Raw genomic sequence first — 21,541 nt, forward strand, 5'->3', positions numbered from 1 at the left:
TTGATATAAGTAATTATAAAAAATAAGAATTATTTTAGCTTTAGAAAAAAAATTGTTTAGCATAAAGAAATATATATGATTGTAAAGCAAGCCTAGGGAATTGCCTTTAGTCATAAATTGAAACAAATGTTAGGAATTATATGAAATGTATATAGAAAAGAAAAAGTGTAGGGTGGGGGAGAGGCAGTATTGTAGTTAAATGAGCTTTATTAAATATACTTGATTTATTTATCAGTTTCTCGATATATCAATTCATTTATTTGTCAATTTATATAGATGGAACAATGGTTTTAAAAAATTACTAGGTAACATTTGAATGATATTTAAATACAATACTTTTTTGAAAATTGATCACTTTGAATGACGAATAAAAGCCAAAACAATTAAAAAAAATTCCTAAAACAATTATATACAATAAAACAATAATTATGTATAGAGATAACAATAATTATATATAGGGATAACAATAATTATATATAGGACAGATATCAGCAATAATCAAATATAGGAATAAAAATTTTTTATTTGTATTCTCAATATAAAGGTATAATAAATATGTTTCCAAATTGTTAAATCCCATAACTCTTTTTAATGACATAACTTTGTAAATTGCAATTAAAAGAAAGTACAGTAGAGAGACATTAATCCGATATCCAGAAAGCCGGGAAACCAGAAACCCGGAAAATATTTTGCTCGGTTTTCCCGCCATTCTAAACTAGAACAATTGACAGGAAAAGTAAAATTTGACTCATCCTTGATGTATTTTTTTCCTGATAAAATTTTTATATATCTTCCGTGACCTTGGTGATCTTTAGATTAAGGGGGCAGGGAAAGGACAAATGTTTCATTTTCTTCTGTGTGTCCGAAGAAAATCGTTTCTCTGATAGTCTGCCGCCAGGCAGAGTGACATGCTGATTTTGTTTTTTCTTTGATTTACGAAGGGAGGGGGGGGGGGGGATTTATTGCACACGCATATCAGAGAACAGATGATAAAAGAGAAATTAAAATATATCCCTATACTTTACTAAGAAGTAAAAAAAGTGAAATGGAAATACGTAAATGACGAAAATACAGCTATTTTTATTCAGAAATAAAGTCGGAAGATATTTAAAATAGAATTTGATAATTTAAAAATAATCAGAAGAATTTTGTAAATTATTAGCATAATTGGCTGTGATAGTGGAGGGAAAATCTGCATTGTCTGGACTACTACTACTACTAATATTCATAATTCATCAAAATAAGTTGAATAAATTTTTATTATTGGCTCAAATTAAACTTCAAAGAGAGTTATTAAACGTCCGTTAGAATTCAAATTTGAGTAGTTAAGTTTTTTTTTTAATCACATTATTTAAAAAAGTGGATCAAATAAAAAAAATTGGCAATATCCAATTAAAAACGCGACAAAGTTTTGATACTTCTTGAAAGAAGCATGGCGTTTTAAAAAATAAAATAATAAATAAGTATGAATCTTTTTCTCAACGCAAATCCTGTAAAATTTAGAATCTGGAATAAAAATTTGAAAATTGAACAAAGATATTGTCTGAAAGTAAAATGGCAGATTTGAATGTCCCGGGAAAACGAGATACGATAAAAAATGTCAGTGAATTGTTAGGGGAAAACGCAATTTGAACTCAAATCCGGGACTTGTCATTGTCAGAGAATTCGACTTGCGATCAAATTGTTGGATTTAAAGATCGATCACCTTTCCGTTTTTTGTAACGTGCACTTGCGTGATAGGGGATTTAAAAAAAATTCAAATTTTCTTTTCCGAGCCAACCATCGGGTACGTCTTCAAGATTCTGCTATAATTCTTAATTCTTTCTGAGTGTTGCCAATTGGATGTCCGAGTTTAGGAACTTGAAACTTCTGTCTCAAAGACTATTGACAAGTTAGGTTTTTTTTTTTTAATCTACTTTAGTTACTCAGTTTTTGTAATCCTTTATTCATTATGACAAATTTTTTTTTGGAGTCTTTCTTGATGTGGAATCACATTTGTTTTTGTTAAAAATCGTTTGGCTTTTTAAAAAAAATAAATAAAAAGAGATTGTTTATTAATTTAAGCATACGATAATTTATTACTAATCGCAGAAAATAATTTTATGAAGCAGATTGCAGCTTTCTTTTTTTTAAAAGTGATACATTTCTGATTCGACTACTGAGTGAGTTTTTTCTTCTTTTCCACTGTTCACAATAAATTTGTTCGTTTTATTCATAAATTTTAAGATTAGTTGTTGTTATCTTAATTCAGTTGATCTTATAATAACCTGCCTTGTCCCGGGTTTTAATATTTATGTTAGTGTCATTTTAACCATCGTTTCCATTTGATAATTTTCAAGTGTCGTTATTATTTAGACTAATAAGTTTTTCTTTATAATTAGGTGTGAAATATATTTTTAATCATTGGTTTTGTTATATATTAGTTAAGTTGATAATTTTAATTAATCTACTAAAAATAAATATATGAAACTTTTATTTTTCAAACTTGTTTTTCTTGTCTAAACTTGTGAAGGTTTTTATTCTTAGAAATTTTATTTTTCTACCATTTTTTTTTTAAATTTAGGAGATCTTTTTTTTCCTATTTTAAAATGTGTTGCTCTTTTTCATTGTAATATGGGTTTGATAAAACATCGATTAACAACACTTTAATTGCGGATCCAGAAAACCGTGATAGCGTTGGTCCCGAGCATCTCGGATAATAGGTTATCTATTATATTTAAAAAGCTTAAAGTATATCTTAGCACCTTACTGCAATATCGAAAAATTAGTGTAAATTTATTTTTAGTGCTATTAAGAAAGTATAATGCGATCAAAAAATATTTATCGATGGGGTTCACACTTAAAATGAAAAAAAGTAGAGGTAATTATATTGCAAACTGTTAAATTCAATATTTTATCTATAACAACAGAAACAATTCTTCCACTGGATACTAAAAAATAAAAAAAATTTAAGATCTTATAAGAAAAAAAAATTACAGTCCTTTTTTTAAAAATATAATGAAGAACTTTTTAAGAATTCATATCACCCAAATCTAACACTATTTGTCTGGTACAGCAGTCATAAAGTTGCAATGATTGCAGATCTTTTCAGTATTTTTTCTAAATATTTTTTTTATAATTTTTCAAAAAGAAAAAACTTGATCTCCATAAATAATAATTTAGTTGCGTGTGCTATAATATAAAAATAAAACAAAAATTAAAGTAAAATAATTTAAAACTCGATTACCATTGTAATTTTAGGTTCTCTTAACTTATCACCAGTCACTTCAACCCAAGACATTTCTATTGCTCCACGTGCATCTGGGGAGCAGGGTTCTAGGAGGTCCTCGACTAATACAGTTGGGTCCGTTCGAGAATAACCTCTTACCTTTGAAAAAGAATACAATCAGTAACAAATCTATCGCAATATATACTACAGTAGGACCTGTACACAACAGAGAACTCTGGAAACATAAAAAACTTGTTAAATCCGAATATACGGATTGAAAGCACGTTTTCAAGAAAAGATAAAAATCCGTAATGAGTTTTTCTTACATGCGACACTGAAATTAGAAATGCTTCTGCAACCACTTATATATTTATCTGATGCTATTCAAGCCACTTCAATTTTTTTCTCCTTATTTTCTGAAAATGAGACAACGGGCTGACAGATACGGGAATAAAAAATGATCTAAAATTTTTTTTCTCAATGTGCAGTTTTCTTTTTTGGTATTTAATTTTTTCTCTTCTCTTGTACATAGAAGATATTTAAAAGACTGTAATTTGTATGCACAAAAGTAACATTTATAAAAATTTATATATGTTTTAAATCTAATAATAAGATTAAAACACGGATTTATTGAGTGTGTTGAAAAGTGATTATTGAAATGCATTCAAGATTTTCATGTCGTAATACCATATTAAAAATTAATTCTATCTAATTTCAGAAAAATGAAGAAGGGGGCAAATGTATCACATAGGTTAAATAATTGTTTTGTTACAAACTAGAATTTTCAACGAAATTGATGCTGCTTAAAATATAGTTTAAAAAAAGAGAAAAACACCATTTTTTCTAGGGAACAATGTTTTAAACATTTTCGATTTTGAAACCAATTATCCAGTACCAATTATATTATGAAATTACATTACCAATCTTATACTTTTGTGTTTGCCTCAGTAGTTCATTAATTCTAGCCAAAGTTATTAAGGCACTTTGCTAGTTAAAGCTGCAATTTTCTTTTACAAATCTGAGTAAAAAATAGTGACTGAGTGAATGAGAACTTAGAAAAAAGGAGGGTGCTGGGAAGCGTGGAATAAATGCCTCGTTAACGATATTTTGCGTAAGTAACAAAAATCAAATTTTAGATTAGCACAGCTCCGAGAAAATTTTGTTGGAATATAAATTATTGATTGTCGGAACTCCACAAATTAGCGGAAGAATCACACTCGGACTGATCATGTGCCTAGTATCGAAATGATATCAACATATTTCAAAATATTCATGTGTCAAAATATCTTTATTATTATTATAAACAACTGAATCTGTATGCGATTCTTTTAAATAATTTTACATTACTTCTGATACTGTTGTATGTTTCCATAATTATTTCCCTTATTAAATCTAGGAAAAAGTGGGAAAATTCTTCACTGAAAGAGTTCATTTCTGCGATATTTATTCAGGGTTTCCACTCAAATCTGGTAAAAAAAAATCCTCGTGTTTTCCCTGTGCATATTATACGCAATTTATTAAGCGGAAACAACAATTACTGTGCTCTTGTGTGAGCTATATTGGGCTAACTATATTTATTAGTTTTAATTGCTGGAAAAACAGCTGAACATACTTAAATAATGCTATAGTAAATTAAATAGTTCAGTATAACTGAAATATCCCATAGATTACGCTTTGAGTGGTCAACAGTTTTTAAAAGACAAAAATAAGAAACAAAATTCCCTGTACTTTCCCAGTTTGTAAAGAAAAAAATCAGAATTCCCTTTATTTTATGTGATTTTAAATTCCCTGTATTTTCCAGGTTTTCCCTGTGGAATGGCAACCCTGTTATAGTATTGTACCAAGCAAAACAATTCCAATTTGTTTGTTATAAGTGGAATCTAAAGTTTTAAAAATTGTTTTATCAGAGAAAACAAAAAATTATAAGATATAATGCCATCGATTTTCAGGGAGTTTACCACTTCTCTTTTTTTACTTTCTTCTTCAGAATCTCAGAACTAACCTAAAACATGCTTGACGGCCCTTTTATCTCCCTTGTGTGCTGTGTGAATTTGTTGTGTTGAGCAGCAAGCCAGCTGAAATTATTGGCAATGAAGATAAAAAATAACTGATACGAGACTAAAAAATAATTTTCTTTGGTTTGCACTCCTGATGCATGGGTAGAAAGAGGCACCCCCTACCTTAGGTATGACGTTTGAAAGCAAATAATTTGAGTAGCGTAATCAAAGAAATTTTCCTTCCTTCTTACAATCTGTTTGACTTTGCGTTAAGAGTAAAATTTTCCAGATGCAATCATGATTAAATTTCCTTCCTCTTTTGAATTGATGTCCCCCTTTTTAACGTTCATTAAAAAAGAAAATAAATAATAACAATAGTAATTTTTAATGATTAGTTTTCTTGTTAAGTTTTTTTACTATGTGCTACAAGCAGTAGGGGAGAGTGGGGTCAATTGTAACAGGGTACGATTGTAACAGAGCAAAAATTTCGAGTGTCGGGTTCTAGATTTGGTTCCTAGGTGGCGCACAAGGTGTATTTAATAAATCTACATGTACACCCCTGCTGGCAACCATTTTTATGTACTTTTGAAAGAGTTACATCACAAAAGATATTTTTACGCTACGCAAGTACTTTTTTTGGAATTAGAATATTATATTGTAACGAAGTAATTTTGTTTAAACAAATAAAAATTATTAACCGAATATGTAAGTAGACACTTTAATTAACATTTCAAAAAAAAAAAAAGGATTAGTTTTGTTAATTAACTAGCATTGTTTTTAACAAATGAAGCTGAAATGGCGTCTTGGGGACGATTGTAACAATAAGTAAAGGGACGAATGCAACAGCTGAAAATAAATAATCTTATGTTTACAAACCATTACTTAACTCTTTAAGAACCACCAATAGTTTCCTATATCATTTATATTATGTTGCATGTGCATTATTTTATTTGTCACCTTTCACAGCATAAATTAAAATTTTTAACCCCTTAAAGTTAAAAGTTCAACCCTTTAGGTCTCTGCTCATTATTACTCCAGAAGAAAGGGATAATATTGTACTCCTAAAATATCACTACTATTTTGATCAATACAAAAATATATCACGACTATGATAATATGTATAATTAACTATGTTTCAGTTAAATTTATGAACTGTTACAATTGACCCCGTAAGTGGGGACAATTGTAACAAGTGCACGATTGTCAAAAATTGTTAATAACTAGTATAATAACATTTAAAATAAGGTATTTATTTTTTTTTCTAGTAGAGGATAGTCTACTTTACTCGTCTGTCAATTAATACTAATAATATATTGGATATTTTGTTAGTTAAAAATAGTTAAGCAAAAAATGTTACAATTGACCCCACTCTCCCCTTATGAAAATATGTCACATTTTAATATTTATGCTATTTTAACTACTACTAATTTTTAATCTACGTCACAACATCATAATGAGATAATTAGATAGAATTTTTATTAATATAATTTATTATAGATGATACCATTTAAGTTACTTTGGAAGTAATACAAACATTAAATTAGATAAGATTTAATTATTTTAGAATTAAGCTCACAATTGAAAACTAAGTGCTTAAGACAACAAACAAACAAAAAACGTATACTGCCGTTCAGTAAGTTCACACCCTATCTTTAAATTATGTCTGAAATATTATTTTTTTTAAATGTAAGTTAAAGTTTATAATCAACTAAATGATTACTTGTCAATTACTATGTACATGTAGCTATTACTATGTACGTCGTACTATGTACATTTGTAGCTAGTAAAATCTGTAATTCAAAAATGTGTGCAACTACATGAAATGTACCATTTTTCCTTAAAATATATATTTATTCCAAATGAGAATGTTTTGTTTGGCCTTTAACATTGAGTTAAGTCGGTTGCCAACAGTACTTATCCAGATTCATTTGTTGGTCATATATTTCTGTAATCTCACTCGAGCAACACAATTACATTTTTTTATAAATGAAATTCAAATGAACCACAAACTTTTGCAATCTACTGATATTAAGTAAAAATAAAATTAATTTTCGTGGATGTAAAATAGATGAACAGAAACCTGTCGGAAATGTGTAGCTGTTTGGACTCTCTTCAAAGGCTGCATTAATGCGTCCCGTACAAGAACTGATATATCTTCACCGGAAAACCTTGAATTAAGAAAAAAAGCTTCAATATTGAATCACCAAAATATAATAGAGGAGCTAAATGTTAAAAAAGCTTATGTAATTATACATATATATTTATATATATATAGCTTAATCTTTTCTGACTGGCTACAGTAATCATATGTTTCATTCAAAAATATTATAAAAGAAAAAAGAAATACAATATAAAAAAAAATACTTTTTATTAAAAATACAGATTTGAAAATCAATTTAATTTTTTTTTCTGTTACAATGAAGAATAAAAATATCACATAAATAAATTAGCAATCATTTTAATATAGTACTTTATTATAAATATCAATAGTTGAAATTTTTAAAGTTACTATTTTTTAAAATTCTAGGAGGTTCCACCTTTAATTCACTTAGCTCATCAGGCCCATAGTTGCTACTGAATTATCAATAACGATTAAGGGAGAAAATGGTTTATATACATTTTTAACAAAAATCGCTATTTAATTATACAATTTTGATGATTTTGGAAAATTAGCATTTATTTTTTGTTAAAAAAAGAGAGAAATATGACACCCGTTTTGCATAAATTTTCAGCCACAGATTTGCCTGACTTGGATTTGCACATGGCAAAAATATAAATTAACAAAGAAGTTTTTAGTAAATTTATTAATAGCAACATACAATTAACTCAATGATTTCATATAGAATTTAATTACATTAGTTGGGTATCCATTGTGTTTTTTATCAAATTTTGAAAGAGTTTGTCAATTTGTTTTTTGGAAAAATAAACATTACTACAGATTCTTTTAATCCTATTCATTTGATTAAAAATGGTATTTAAATGGATCTTTTCAGAAACATTAGAATTCCAAGTAATTAGTTTATTTATATTAAAATTAAAATAATTTCTTTTATCCGATAAATCAACAAAGTAGATAATAATTTTTTTCGTAATAGAGTAAAAATAAGTTAGCTAAGGGAGATGAAAAATTAGATCCTTGTGGTATTTCATCAATTTGAATAAAAACGATCTTTTCCATTGTAGAGATAATTATTAAAAAGACAAAAATTAATTAGAACTATCCAGTAATCAAAATTGCAGTTAATGATATTTTTAAAATCATAGTAATAACTCAAAAGAACATCTTTTAGTATAGAAATGGGAATGCTATTGGAAAGATCCTGGAAATCAAATGCGGCAATAGAATTAATTTTCTTTTGTTTAATAAATTATAAAATCGGTTGATTATAAGTGATAATCCAAAAAAACATCTTTAATAATATTGTTAAAATAGTTTTATTTAAGTAGTTAGAGAAATGGTGCCAGATTTAGTTAGGTAAGTAATAGACCCACACGTAATTGTACTAAAATATTGATGTATTTTGCTTTGGCTATATATACAATATTAGAAAACACTCTTTTTTGCGGATATAATCGTGTGAGCTGATGAAGAGATATCTTTTCATTTTTCTGTTTTATATATATATATATATATATATTTATGCATATAAATAAAAATATGTATTAAAGCAGGGGTCTGTTTAGAAGAAATTTGGGTCCGTTAACGGACCCTTCACAAAATATCTTTTCATAAAAACGGACCCTTCACAAAATATTTTAACTTAAAAACGGACCCTTCACAAAATATTTTAACTTAAAAACGGACCCTTCACAAAATGATTTTTCTTTTAATCGGACCCTTCACAAATTTGTTTATCTTCATTATTATTTTGTTAATCGAATAAACCCGTTCCGGGCAGAAAACAAGAAAGATGGATGTAAACGAATTAAGTTTTGTCTTCGGCAGACGATTCTTCCATTATTCGTCCGAAATTAATATTCTGCGTTCAGCAGTATAGGCTAAATACCAAATATTTGTATGTTGCATCTCTAATTTAGAAGGAGCAATTGTTGTTTATTTTTTAAAATTTAATTTTTTTGATTACAATTTTACAGTGTTGAGCATAATCTTGTATGTCTGTACATTTTAAAAACTCCTTGAAAAAAAATTTTTTTTTTGCAATAACGGACCCTATTTGCACAAATTCATAAAAGCGGACCCTGGTTGAAAGAAATAGAGTAATTTTTTCACAATTTCACGAAAAACGGACCTTTCACAAAATGTCTGGACAGACCCCTGTAAAGAAAATTCAATGACCTACCCTTCAGTTTCTTTGCCAAGAGTTTTAAAATCATCTTCATTCAATTCATTTGGTGTGTCACCAATGTTCAATTTAAAGATTGCTATTCTAGCCATTTCCTCAGGCAAAGGAGTATATATTCTTTTCTCAAACCTGAAAGTAAAAATAATTCTCTATTAACAATGTAACCCGTCATAGATAATTAAGAACTAAAAAGTTTAAATAAAGACAAGCAAGTTTATGAACAGGTAATAAATAATTTTACAACTAAAAAAACTTTTTTTTGGTGAAAAAAAAAGAGACTACACAAAAGTTCTACAGTTTAAAAATAATTACTTTTAAAATACATTACTTTTTAACACACATGGTTCCTACGTATTTGAAAAAATAATGTTCCCTATGAATCAAGGTTTTCAAGTAACAAGATCCTAAAATAAATTTTGGCTATAGAAAACCCTGTTTAATCACATAAGCAGTCATATTACCTCCTACGAATAGCATCATCTAACTTCCAAGGTACGTTTGTAGCCCCTACAACAAGAATACCATCATTGTCAGTTCCAACACCTAAACAGGAATGAAGAATATTAATACTGAAATTAAAAAAATTCATTTTCAAAAACTTGAAGAAAAAAAAGTAATTGTCGCAAAACAAGCACACGAAACAAAACAAAAGTTGATAAAAATACAATCTAAAAATTTACCAGTGTAAAAAAAATAAAATTAATGCAAAAGGCAGCAATACTAAAAAACTTATATTTATTTAACTGGATTATATTTATTTAACATGGCATTTGAATTCACTTCGAACTTTTAATTGTAATCCTAATTCTTAATAAACAGATATCATGTTCATGATTTGTAATGTAAAAGTTCTGTTATTTATAATTATTTTAGTTATTTTATAATTTTCTAACAGAGATTACAGCAAGTTAGAATAAGGCAGAATAGCCTCTCCTCATTAAGGATCTGAAGCGACGCTATTTTTTAACTGCACTAGAGGAAGCTTCCATTAGACAATGTTCATTTTAATAAAATAAAAAATCATAAGTTTCAACAAAAGTTTTTTTTTTTTAGTATAAAACTAAATATTTTCAGGTAAAAATTAAATCCTTTACACTCATCAATTTCTTGTTAATAATAGTCAAAAGGCATAACGTAACATTTGTAATATTTAGTAACCACATGGTTTACACTCTTTTAATAATACTATTCATAATTCATCAAAAACTGATTAAATATTTTTTTCTTCCTGAAAATCTTTATATCAAACTATAATTTAGAAATTATTTTTGAAGTAAAATTTGTTTTTCTAAATAATAAGGAGAATAAAAAAATTTATTTATTATAAGTCTTCATTTTTTAATTTTTTATTATGACTTTCATATGATGCAAAGTGTTTATGATTAATAGTGGCTATTCGTGGTAAATACTTAATGAAAAAAGACAGTTCTGTTCCTTCTATAAAACAAAACATTCCTTTTTAGTAAAAATTAAGGTTCACCTTATTTATACCAAAGCAAAGTTTACCTTAAGGTAAAAATTAAGGTAAACTTTGCTTTGATTGTTTTTGGATGGTTTCTATAATTTGCTATAATGGACAAACATATGCGTCCGAGATTCGGAGATTATAGTTTCTAAAGGCCTGGTTTCTTAGGACAAGCGCCTTATCTGGGCGTCAGCGTGACGTCAACGTCCCGCTGACGCCAACAAAATACTGGTTTGTTAGCTCAAGGCCTGGTTTCTTAGAACTAGCGCCTTATCTGGGCGTCAGCGGAAAGTTGACGTAGAGCTGACGCCAAAAAAATACTTTTTTGTTAGCTCAGCTTGAGCAGTTGGTACAACGCAGACATTATCTCTAATTGCGCATGCGTTAATAGCGTAAACAAATATTTATTTTGAATTTATATTGATTTTGTTATTGTCGACCAGTGTTTTAGAGAGCAAATAATGACTTTGTTCAAGAAAAAACGCATTATAGCTGAGCTAAATGAAGAGTGCTATGTTTAATGAAGAAGCTATGTTTAATGTCAAAATCAAAATCTTGGCTGATTTCAATGTGCTGTTGGATGTTGTCCGCCATTGCTTCTATGGTTAACGTCACGTTGTAATCCAACTGCAGTTGAGTTGGACGGCAATTGTAGTTCAAGATGAGCGTTCGATGACGTATACTATCAAACTAACAAATGGACCAATCAGCGGTTAGCGCTGATTTCCAGCTGACGGCGTCCTGTCCTAAGAAACCAGGCCTTAAGTAATAAATTGGCTGAAATTCGTTTTAGTCGAAACTAGTTTTGTGGATGGACAGACAAAATTTTACGTTAGTCTTACGATTTCTTTGAATTGACAAATGCTTGGAGGTGAAATTTAAACATGTGGCTTATCTATCAGGAATCACAATCAGGTTCAACATTTGAAGGTAAAATACAAATTTGTTGTTTTCGGGTCATAAATGAAGTAAGCTTCATACAGAAACTATATAAATGTATTATATTTTAAAAGAAATATGATAATAAAATTAGAATAACATTTGCATTGAAACTTATGTACTCTATATCATGGAGTATAAGCAGACTTTTCAAAGCCCCAAAATTCTACAAAAATCAGAGGGTCAAATTATGCACCAGTAATGAAAACGAACTTTCTTTGGTCTTAAATTAGACACAATGAGATAAATATGAGTCAATTTACCATTTCAAAAACTATTTTTAATGTGTAATTACGAGTATAGAGAGATACGAGCTTGCTTCAGATAGCTAATAAAAATTTTCGAGTGGTAGTTGTTTTAATGTATTATTCTTGGTCTAATAAATTCGACTTATAAGGTTCTTACTCACCACTATTTCTAAATAATTCAAAGGCTTATGTGATACAATACTTTGTTACAATTAAGCCGTGTCATTTTTTTTTCTTCCAGTTGACCAAATTATTCGAAAATCTGCAAATTTTAGTTTGAAATTCCAGGGTGCGTAGTCAGATTTTTCAACAAAATATAAGCACCTTTTAAGTACTCTTCAAGCACTCAAAAATATTTTTAATAGCTTTCCTAAAAAAAATCATAATTAGGATCGGTGCAGTAATAAACATTTTCAAAAACTTTACATAATCATAATAAAATGACTATCTTCTGATAAATATTGATGAGAATATCATGCATTTTTTGTAATTTATAACGATAATCGACACGGCAAAAGAAAGTCTCTTTTTAAAATATAGAAATTGAGCACTTTTTACAAACCCCGAATAAAAAAAGCACCTTTAAGGGCTTTTAAAAATGCAAATCAAAATAAACACTTTTAAGCACTTTTTAAAAACTCTACGCACCCTGAATTCTCTATCATGTTGAAAAGGATTTTGTCAAATTTGGAGCAGTCGGCATATCTGGTAATAAACAATCAATTTTGCGTTTTTTTAGGGGGGGGGACACATTTTCATTACATATAAAGTTTATTTTTTAGAAACAATACATTAAAGTACGTTAAAAAATTATGAATAAGAAAAGTTAACATAATTTATTCACAGTATTTTAAAATTCAGTGTATTTCAGAGTATTTCATAAATACTTTTCAGTAGTCCACTTATACACCTGAAATATCATAAAACTGCTATTTCATCATCAAATATATGGGTTTCAACTTATACATCAGGATATGTAATAAGCTGACTAGTTCAGTTATAAAACATTGCTTTAAAAATAAACTTACAGAGGGGATTCAATACCATATTTTCATATAAATTATGTTATTTATCTATTTCTAATATGTTACCAATTCACATTTAAGATAAAATGTCATTAATTTTTTAATATTTTTTATAAATTAATAAGCAGAAAAAATTTACAATATTTGACATAAATTTAATATTAAACTGATTAGTTCAAAAAACAAACAAGCATATATCATTAATCATGCCAGTCATGCATTTATAAATATTTTCTTAAAATATCTGTACTCAAGAATATATATGAATTAAGAAACTTAACATTAGATTTACTTCAACATTTTTATTTCAACAAATTTATTCTGTTACATGTACTTACAAATTTATTTATTACGAAAGTCCTTATACAGGGTTCCTAATAAGCACTTTTTTAAAAAAATTAAGGACTTTTTTGAAAAATTAAGGACATGCAAATCTGGGTCGGCTTTTTTAAAAAACGTTTTCAGATTGTTAAAGGTTAACACCATCTATAAAACTAATCCATATTCTATTTTTAATGATTTCATTGAAATTGAATTGTAACATTAAGTGTAGAAATTAAGATTTGCTATTTTTTTCATAAAAAAGATTAAAAAAGGAAATTTGGCAAAAACATTGAAAAAATTATTACGAGTTTTTATATTTCGCTATTAGACCTGCATCACATATTCAGCTGTGAGCCAATCTTGATAAATATTCAGCTACCCCCCAAAATTTCTCTTCATAGAATGTTTTATTTATAAGGGTATATATTAAAAGAATTAATACTAAGAAGTTGAATTAAAAGTTATGCATGAGAATAGTTTTCTGAATTCTGTCATGTTAAATTAAGTCCTATTTTAAGTGAAAACAGGCCACAGTAATATCCAAGCACCTTAAATCATTCCAATTTTTTTTTTCATTAGGCTTAACTTAAAATATTGTTTTAAATTCATTGCAACAAATATTTTTATAGAATAAAATGTTAGAATAAATGTTTAAATAAATAATATAGAATAAATGTTTTTATAGAATAAATGTTAATAAAAGTACGTTATGTTTGAGAAGATTTGTAATTTTCAAACCAATATGTTTTTTATTAGTTCTAGGGGAAACATATAAATAAAAGGGTTTAAAATGATTTTTCAAAAGTAGCAACACATTCCTCTGGCCAGAAAATTTATAAGGTAATTATCAAATACTGATAAATTATATATTTTTTCATAATGTATCGATATTTACTTGAAATATTTCTTTATCATCCTCTACTATTATTATGATTTGATATTTTATTTCTATCGCAAATTAATTGTTTAAAACTGAAAGTGGTATTCTTAGGGTTTTATTTAATTTCTATAAGCAGATTCGTTACCAGTAGAACTGAATTTCTTGAATTCTGTCAATTTTGAAGGTTAGCAAGGGTCTTCTACTTAGGTACCTTAAAACTGCAGCCCCTCCCAAAAAAAAGCACTCTCTCTTCCATGTGCAGTATCCCCCTTGTCAACACTATTCTTTTCTTTTAGAATGCTTCACTCTCCTCATAAAGTATCATTCTAGGCAAAAGGCAGAATATATTAATGAAAGAGCCAATATATTAATGAAAGGACATGCTTTCTTCCTTTTGCCTGTATCCCTTCCCACACACATATTCCTCTTTTTCTATCTCTAAAATGCTCTACCCTCAATGCATGGTCTAATTCTAGGTGATAAAAGAACGACATTTTGTTTTAAAAAATTGAACTGAAAAATTGTCCCTATCAACAATAGTGATGCTGAAAAATTAAGGACTTTTAAAAAACTTGAACCAAAATTAAGAACTTTCAAGGGCCATTATTTTCCAAAAAATAAATTAATTAATTAAGCAGTTTTAAGGACCGTGGGAGCCTTGTAACAGTACTTCAATAGGGTCATTCACAAAGGCGTTCAGACTAGTACAATAACACTTAAAAACAATTTGACTTATTTCAGAAGTTAACATACTAAATATACAAGAGGACAGATTTCAAAAGTTTTGCTCTTTATTATTATATTCTACCATAAATTTGGTTCCCACTGACGGTTCTTCAGGTAAAAAGTCGTAATTTAACTTGCAGTCTTCTCCGCATAGCAGAACCGGTTTTCCCATGTTATTAGATAGGGAAATAGTGTATAGGGGAGAAACATTCTCCCAATTTTGCCCATTTGCTAAACCGTCAGTGGGTTAAGACAGATTATTAACTTAAAAATTTTAACTGTAATAAGAATTTAAAAAAAAAGAACTTTTAGAAACATAAACAAGTTTATAATTCAAAACTTCAAGGACATTTAAAACTGGATTTAAATAGAAAAAAATCTAATATCAATTAAAAAATATATAGTAAACATTAGAATGCACAGATAGCATGATGATTTTAGCCATATTTATACCATGAACAAAAAATTACAATTTTGTGTTTTTGTAATAATCCTTGTAATGTGAGGTTTAAAAAAACGTGAAATCAAAAAGAGAAAATAAAAAAATAAGATAATAAATTTAGTAATTATTAAAAAAGCCTGATATGAAGAAGAGACTAAAAGACCTAGCAAAATATTAAGTTTAATAACAAAAACAGAAGTTAAAAAGTTCAATAGTGAAAGCAAACACCATTAGAGATTAAACTAGAAATTGCAACTTATGATATAGGAAAAGTCATTTAGATAAAGACAAATAAAAAAATTACCTTGAGTCTGAACTAAAAATTCTGCTTTAATTCGTCGGGCTGACTCTGATTCTTTATCCGATCGTGAGCTACATAAAGAATCTATTTCATCTATGAATATAATACTAGGCTTTTGTTGTCGCGCCACTTCAAATAGATTTTTCACTAACCTATAAAAGTGACAAAGTAGAAGTCATACTTAAAAATGAAGTAGTAATTTATGAGTTGAACTTAATAAAAGCAAGCATTTTTTTTCTTACCTTGAGTACATTTACAATGTTTTAACATGCAATCAATCTCTCAAAGTAGACAAAAAAAAAATTAACAAGTAATGCTACGAATAAAAAATTGAAGCTTGTTAGAAAAAGAACTTCAAAATAAACTTTTCCAGAGTAATATTTGCTGACACCTTTTATTAAATATGGAAATAAGTATATCTCAGTTAACATTGTATAATATTTTACTAGACGTAGTTTATCTTATAAAATTTTCTTGAAGTTGGTAGCAAAATCTGTCCTTACTTTTTACGAAAGGAGTGATCCCATTTTACAAAAAATAAATATGAACGCATATACCACTCATTAACACTTTTAAATTAGTAATAATTATACCAGGGTTGTCACATTTAAAACCCTCTTTTAATACATTTTTTTATGAGTTTGTGGGAAGAGTAGTTTTCAAAAATGTAAACCTTTACCTATGAAAGGGTTATTCCCTACACTTGCTTCCCAAATCTAGACAGGTTGCAAGTGGCATTTTAACTGGGGTAAAGGACAGTTTGCTGTCAAGATTTAAAATTATTAATGACATGACCCACAATGTGGATAAAAGTGAGGTTGTATCTGTGGAAGTGTGGAAACACAATGTCCATTTCATAATTTTTGCTATATGCAATCCTCCGGGTAATAAACCAGGTTTTACGTTCTTTAATAACTTAACAAAAACCATCTTCGTAGGAGACTTCAATGCTCATTCTCCGAAATGGGGTTACCAGGATATAAACGACTCTGGCAAGGAAATTGAAGATCTTTTGTGCTCACCCACAATGGACCTGATTTTTGACCCCAAAGACCCTTACAAATTTCTCCACTACAATGGAAAAAAGTATAATCCAGATCTCCTACTGGCTTCGGCGGATATATCCTCCAATACTAAAAGAAAAGTGCTTGAGGACCCTGGTTCGGGACATCGACAAGTTATAGCTGAGGTTTCTTTCCTGGTTCCAAATCAGTGTCCAACTACTTCGAAAACATCATGGAACTTTAGAAAAGCCAATTGGAGGAAATTCAAAGATCTGACAGATAAAGAACTTGATTCCAAAGCAATAGATTGGGATACAAAAACCGACCACATAAATAAATTCATTACAGATAAGATTGTCCAATGCGCTAGACAAACTATTCCAAGAGGTAAATGCAAAGGCTACAAATGTTTCTGGTCAAAAGAGATCAAGGGTATGAAGGACAAGAGAAACAGACTTCGGAAAAAAGCTGATATTACTGAACGTCCTTCGTATGTCCAGGCATGGCGAAAACAAGCAGCATCCATCAAAAAGGCTGTTCTCAAAGAGAAACGATCATCATTTAACAACTTCATTTCCAAGCTGAATTTCCAAAGAGATGGAAAAACAGCGTATCAGTTCCTCTCAAGCATCAAGAATGGGACACCTAATTCCACAAAGAAACCAATCGAAGTCAATGGGGAGGCTTTAACATCTTACAACAAAATAGCCAATGCATTAGTTCAGTATTTCTGTGCTGCACAGCGTAGATCTAGCTTGTGTAGAAAACAAACAAGGCTTACGAATAAAGGATTTAAACAACTCAAACTTAAATTCAGGGCCCTTTAATCCCCACCTAATTTTCTCTGCTAGCCTTACTTTCGATGAACTCCTCACTGCAATTAGCAGATTAAAGACCAAAAAATCCCCAGGCGAAGACGCGATATTTGCCGAATTTCTACTTAATTTGGGGACTCAGGCAACGCAGACCATTCTGAAATATTTTGAGTTAGTGTGGGATATAGGTAGCGTCCCCTCAATATGGCGCAAATCAATCATTATCCCTATACACAAAAAGAGCAAAAGATAGAGGTAACCTAAAAGGATACAGGCCAATCTCATTAACGAGTATGCTAGCCAAAACCATGGAAAAAATAATTGCAAAAAGACTGACATGGTTCACGGAAACATACAACATCCTAGCCGAAAACAGGCAGGATTTAGACAGTACAGATCACCTAACCAACATGTCACCCTCCTTAGCCAATAAAGGATGCTCTTGATAAAAAAGATGTACTCACTGCTGTTTTCGTGGACCTAAGATCCGCTTACGATTTGATTTGTAGGGAAAATCTTCTACTGAAACTCGCCAAAATAGGTGTTGACTCAAAAATGTTCGACTGGTTTCGAAGTTTTCTCTGCCAAAGAATCTGTAAGGTTCGCTATGAGAACTGCCTTACCCGTTGCAAGATTCTCAAGACAGGTCTCCCCCAGGGAGCTGTTACCAGCTGCTTATTGTTCAACATCTACATAAATGACCTTATTGTCGGCTTTAGAAAATCAATGGTATCAAATGCCTTCTCTACGCAGATGACTTAGTCATCTGGACCGAAACTCCCAAAAATAGTGTTGAGCGACAGTCAGAACTAGCCCTTAATCAAGCTTTAAAGGAATTAAACAAATGGTGCCACATTAATAACATGGAAGTCAACCTGGAAAAGACATGTTACCAGACCTTCTCCTTGACACATCAGCCTATCAAACTAAAGCTATTGTAAGAGGACGTTCCCGTTTTATATACAGGCTCTTCTTCATACTTAGGTGATGTATTCGACCGAAAACTGACGTGGACAGAGCACGTGACCAAAGTTTTGAAGAGAGCCACCTCGAGACTTTCTCTAATGAAAAGAATAGCCGGATCAAAATGGGGCTGCTGTAGAAATACCCTCGACATGACATATAAATCTTATATACTCCCCCTCATGACTTACTGCTGGGAGCCGCTGGCGGCGACCAGCAAAAATGTCGCCATGCAATGGGTACCAGCGCACTGTGGACTTCAAGGTAGAGAAACGACAGATTTCTTGGCAAAAAAGCCGCCAAGATTCTACAAATATCTCTTATGCCAGTTCCTTTCCACATCGCAAAAAGGCTAATAAAAATCTCGTTTCGAACAACATTTGAGGCAAAACTCCAAGAAACAAATAAAGATAGGGAGTGGCTGGAAGGAATTAAAGATATTCCGTCATGGCCAAGAGAAAAATCTGTGGCCCTTTTTCGCCTTGCCACTGGCCATAACTGTTTATCAAAACATCTGCACAGAATCAAAATCTTTTCAAGCCCCTTTTGTCCATTATGTAATTATTATGTACAAATTTGTCTTTCATGTCTGCCATTGGAAATATTAAAAAAATAACTATGAAAAGGTACTCCACCTTAAAATCGAGTTAACATGTCTTATATACTAGTGAACTGGAATTCTATATTTGTAGTGGTAGAAGTGGTACACTACAGTACCCCTTCCCCACCAGAATTTTAGCTGTAATAGAATTTGATGAACAGGATGCCACTAGTTGAGTCATTTTAAGTGCTGATCATGAGAGCTGTATTAAGTTCACAGTTGTGGTTGCTCCTGTGTTGCCTTTAGCAGTTGAGTGTATATGTTGCGTGTGATCGAGACTAAGTAGCAACAATGCGAGGAGGTGGATAATGTCACAGTCACAAGTAGCAAATCAATTGTTCAATGTGGACCATCCATCAAAGTAGGCTTTACTGTTAAAATAGGCATGCTCATTTTGAACTGGGAGTTTCTGTCAAGGAAGGCATGTTCACATAATGTCTGAAGGTCATCAATGTGGGAAGAGTAGTTTTCGACTATGTCAACCTTCATCTATGAAAAGGTACAATTTGAAGATTTTAAAAGCTCTGTCGTTATAATAAAGTAAGGCTTCTTTGTGGAAAGTATACATTTTTAATGGCAGTAGGGAAATTGTAGGAGTTTTATGGATTCCACTTAATTTCAGGAAAAAAATTTCATGACTTTCTCAGGCATTTCAAGAAAATTTCAATGTTAAGCCAGACCATATTTTATCTGTACCATAAAATGTTTCATCAGGAAATTTTTTATTTTTTACTTGTAATATTAGATTTTGTGAACAAAAAAAGATATTGAATGAGGATGGAAAAATGGAGAAGTGTCCCTAAAATGTGAAATTTGCAGACTAAATAATTGCAATAGATGTTAGAGCTATATGAATAAAATTTTACTGGCTCATTATTGCTATTCAAAATTCTAAGACTAGTTATTTTCAAGACATAATATCGGAATCTTCCAGGTCTTCTTTCTTAAAAAATGCAACTTTCCCTGACTATTTCTTGCTTATTTTTAAAAGTTAAAATAAAATTCTCTGACATTTCCAGATATAAATGACTGTCAGGAGGTTCAGTTTTGTCTATCTTTAGCCTGTGTCATCAATGCTATTTATGATAATGGCACAAAATGTCAGTATAAAGAAAAGTAGCAGTTCTGTGAGAATGAAAAGCACTTCACCTTTTTAATATTTAAAATGTTACCCTATCATCACATTGTGTAAACTCAAAAATATGCAAAAATTTAAAATTATTCGTTGATTTTAATTTTTGTGATCTAATGTTTAAAATTTGAAAGCTTAGTAAAAATCACATGCACCATAATCATATATAACAAAATATCATTCAAACACATTTTAACGATACAACTTTAGTTTCGCCAGTTACAATTGTCAGATAGACATCGTTGTCAAAATTACAATGACAGGAGTAATTTTAAATAAATAATCATAAAAATAATTACTTTTCACTTTCCTCTAGCGATTTAGAAACTAGACATGAAGATGAGACATAAAAAAAGGTGGAATTATTTGCTTCAGCGGCAATTGCTTTTGCCAGGAAAGATTTTCCCGTTCCAGGAGGCTAAAAGAGAGATATGGAATAATGTAAAGTAATATTTATGCGCATTAGAGGAAACAGAATGTTTTAAATATCTATTTATTACAACTTACACCAAACAATAAGACTCCTTTCCAAGGTTTTCTTGAACCGGTAAAAAGATGGGGAAATTTAATAGGTAAAATAACAGCATCTTTTAAAGCCTCTTTTGCACCTTCTAGGCCAGCAACATCAGACCATTTTATATTTGGTTTCTCAACAACAATGGCTCCTAAGAGTTTAAAAGTATTTTCATAAAAATATAGAATAAATAGATAACATTTTTTAAGAATATTAACAGACAACTTACTATTTTTTATAAATTAATGAAAAATAACGTATAAATATAAATTCGTTAGAAAAATCACACACTTAACAAATAAAAGAAGATAAGAGTTCAAAAATATTCTATAACTTTAACGTTAGTAGATCGACTTTTGCTTCAAATCATAAGCTTGAATAAATTCAAACTATCATTGACAATGTATTTTTTGTTTATTTAAGATATGTGATAACACTTTGTCTACTTTATTTTCAAATGGGTTTTTGATTTAGTGGGCAATGAATCATTAACTAAGTACATGTAAGCTGTGTGTTATTTTTGCTTCTGCATTCCATTCAATAAACATCACACCTGTTTCAGAAATAAGAATATTTTCAACTCTTCTTATTCTTATTACATAAAATTATAAGTGTCACACTTTTGCAGGGATACCAGGGGGGAGATTACTAAA

At 29.7% G+C, this 21,541-nt stretch overlaps 2 protein-coding genes and 1 long non-coding RNA gene across 5 annotated transcripts in view; 1 reads left to right on the forward strand and 2 right to left on the reverse strand.

Annotated features, from left to right (window-relative positions):
* LOC122270320 (vacuolar protein sorting-associated protein 4) overlaps positions 1 to 21,541 on the reverse strand; it is a 123,845-nt gene that overhangs the window by 73,970 nt on the left and 28,334 nt on the right. The gene's annotated exons all lie outside the window — the stretch shown is intronic.
* LOC147816523 (uncharacterized) overlaps positions 1 to 21,541 on the forward strand; it is a 127,233-nt gene that overhangs the window by 43,389 nt on the left and 62,303 nt on the right. The window lies entirely within an intron of this gene.
* The window catches only part of LOC107445340 (vacuolar protein sorting-associated protein 4B), a 54,961-nt gene that overhangs the window by 5,083 nt on the left and 28,337 nt on the right, over positions 1 to 21,541 (reverse strand). For all 3 annotated transcript variants that reach the window (XM_087166888.1, XM_087166889.1, XM_087166884.1), the window contains 7 exons: positions 20,882 to 21,039; positions 20,674 to 20,792; positions 15,863 to 16,011; positions 9,971 to 10,052; positions 9,507 to 9,638; positions 7,286 to 7,373; positions 3,227 to 3,367 (listed from right to left, as the gene is read on the reverse strand). In XM_087166888.1, coding sequence (XP_087023014.1) covers positions 3,227 to 3,367; positions 7,286 to 7,373; positions 9,507 to 9,638; positions 9,971 to 10,052; positions 15,863 to 16,011; positions 20,674 to 20,792; positions 20,882 to 21,039 — 869 coding nt within the window. The remainder of the gene's footprint in view (positions 1 to 3,226; positions 3,368 to 7,285; positions 7,374 to 9,506; positions 9,639 to 9,970; positions 10,053 to 15,862; positions 16,012 to 20,673; positions 20,793 to 20,881; positions 21,040 to 21,541) is intronic.

Source organism: Parasteatoda tepidariorum, chromosome 1 (genome assembly GCF_982258835.1).
Source record: "Parasteatoda tepidariorum strain Cologne lab strain chromosome 1, Ptep-v5.0, whole genome shotgun sequence".
Lineage (NCBI taxonomy): Eukaryota > Metazoa > Arthropoda > Arachnida > Araneae > Theridiidae > Parasteatoda > Parasteatoda tepidariorum.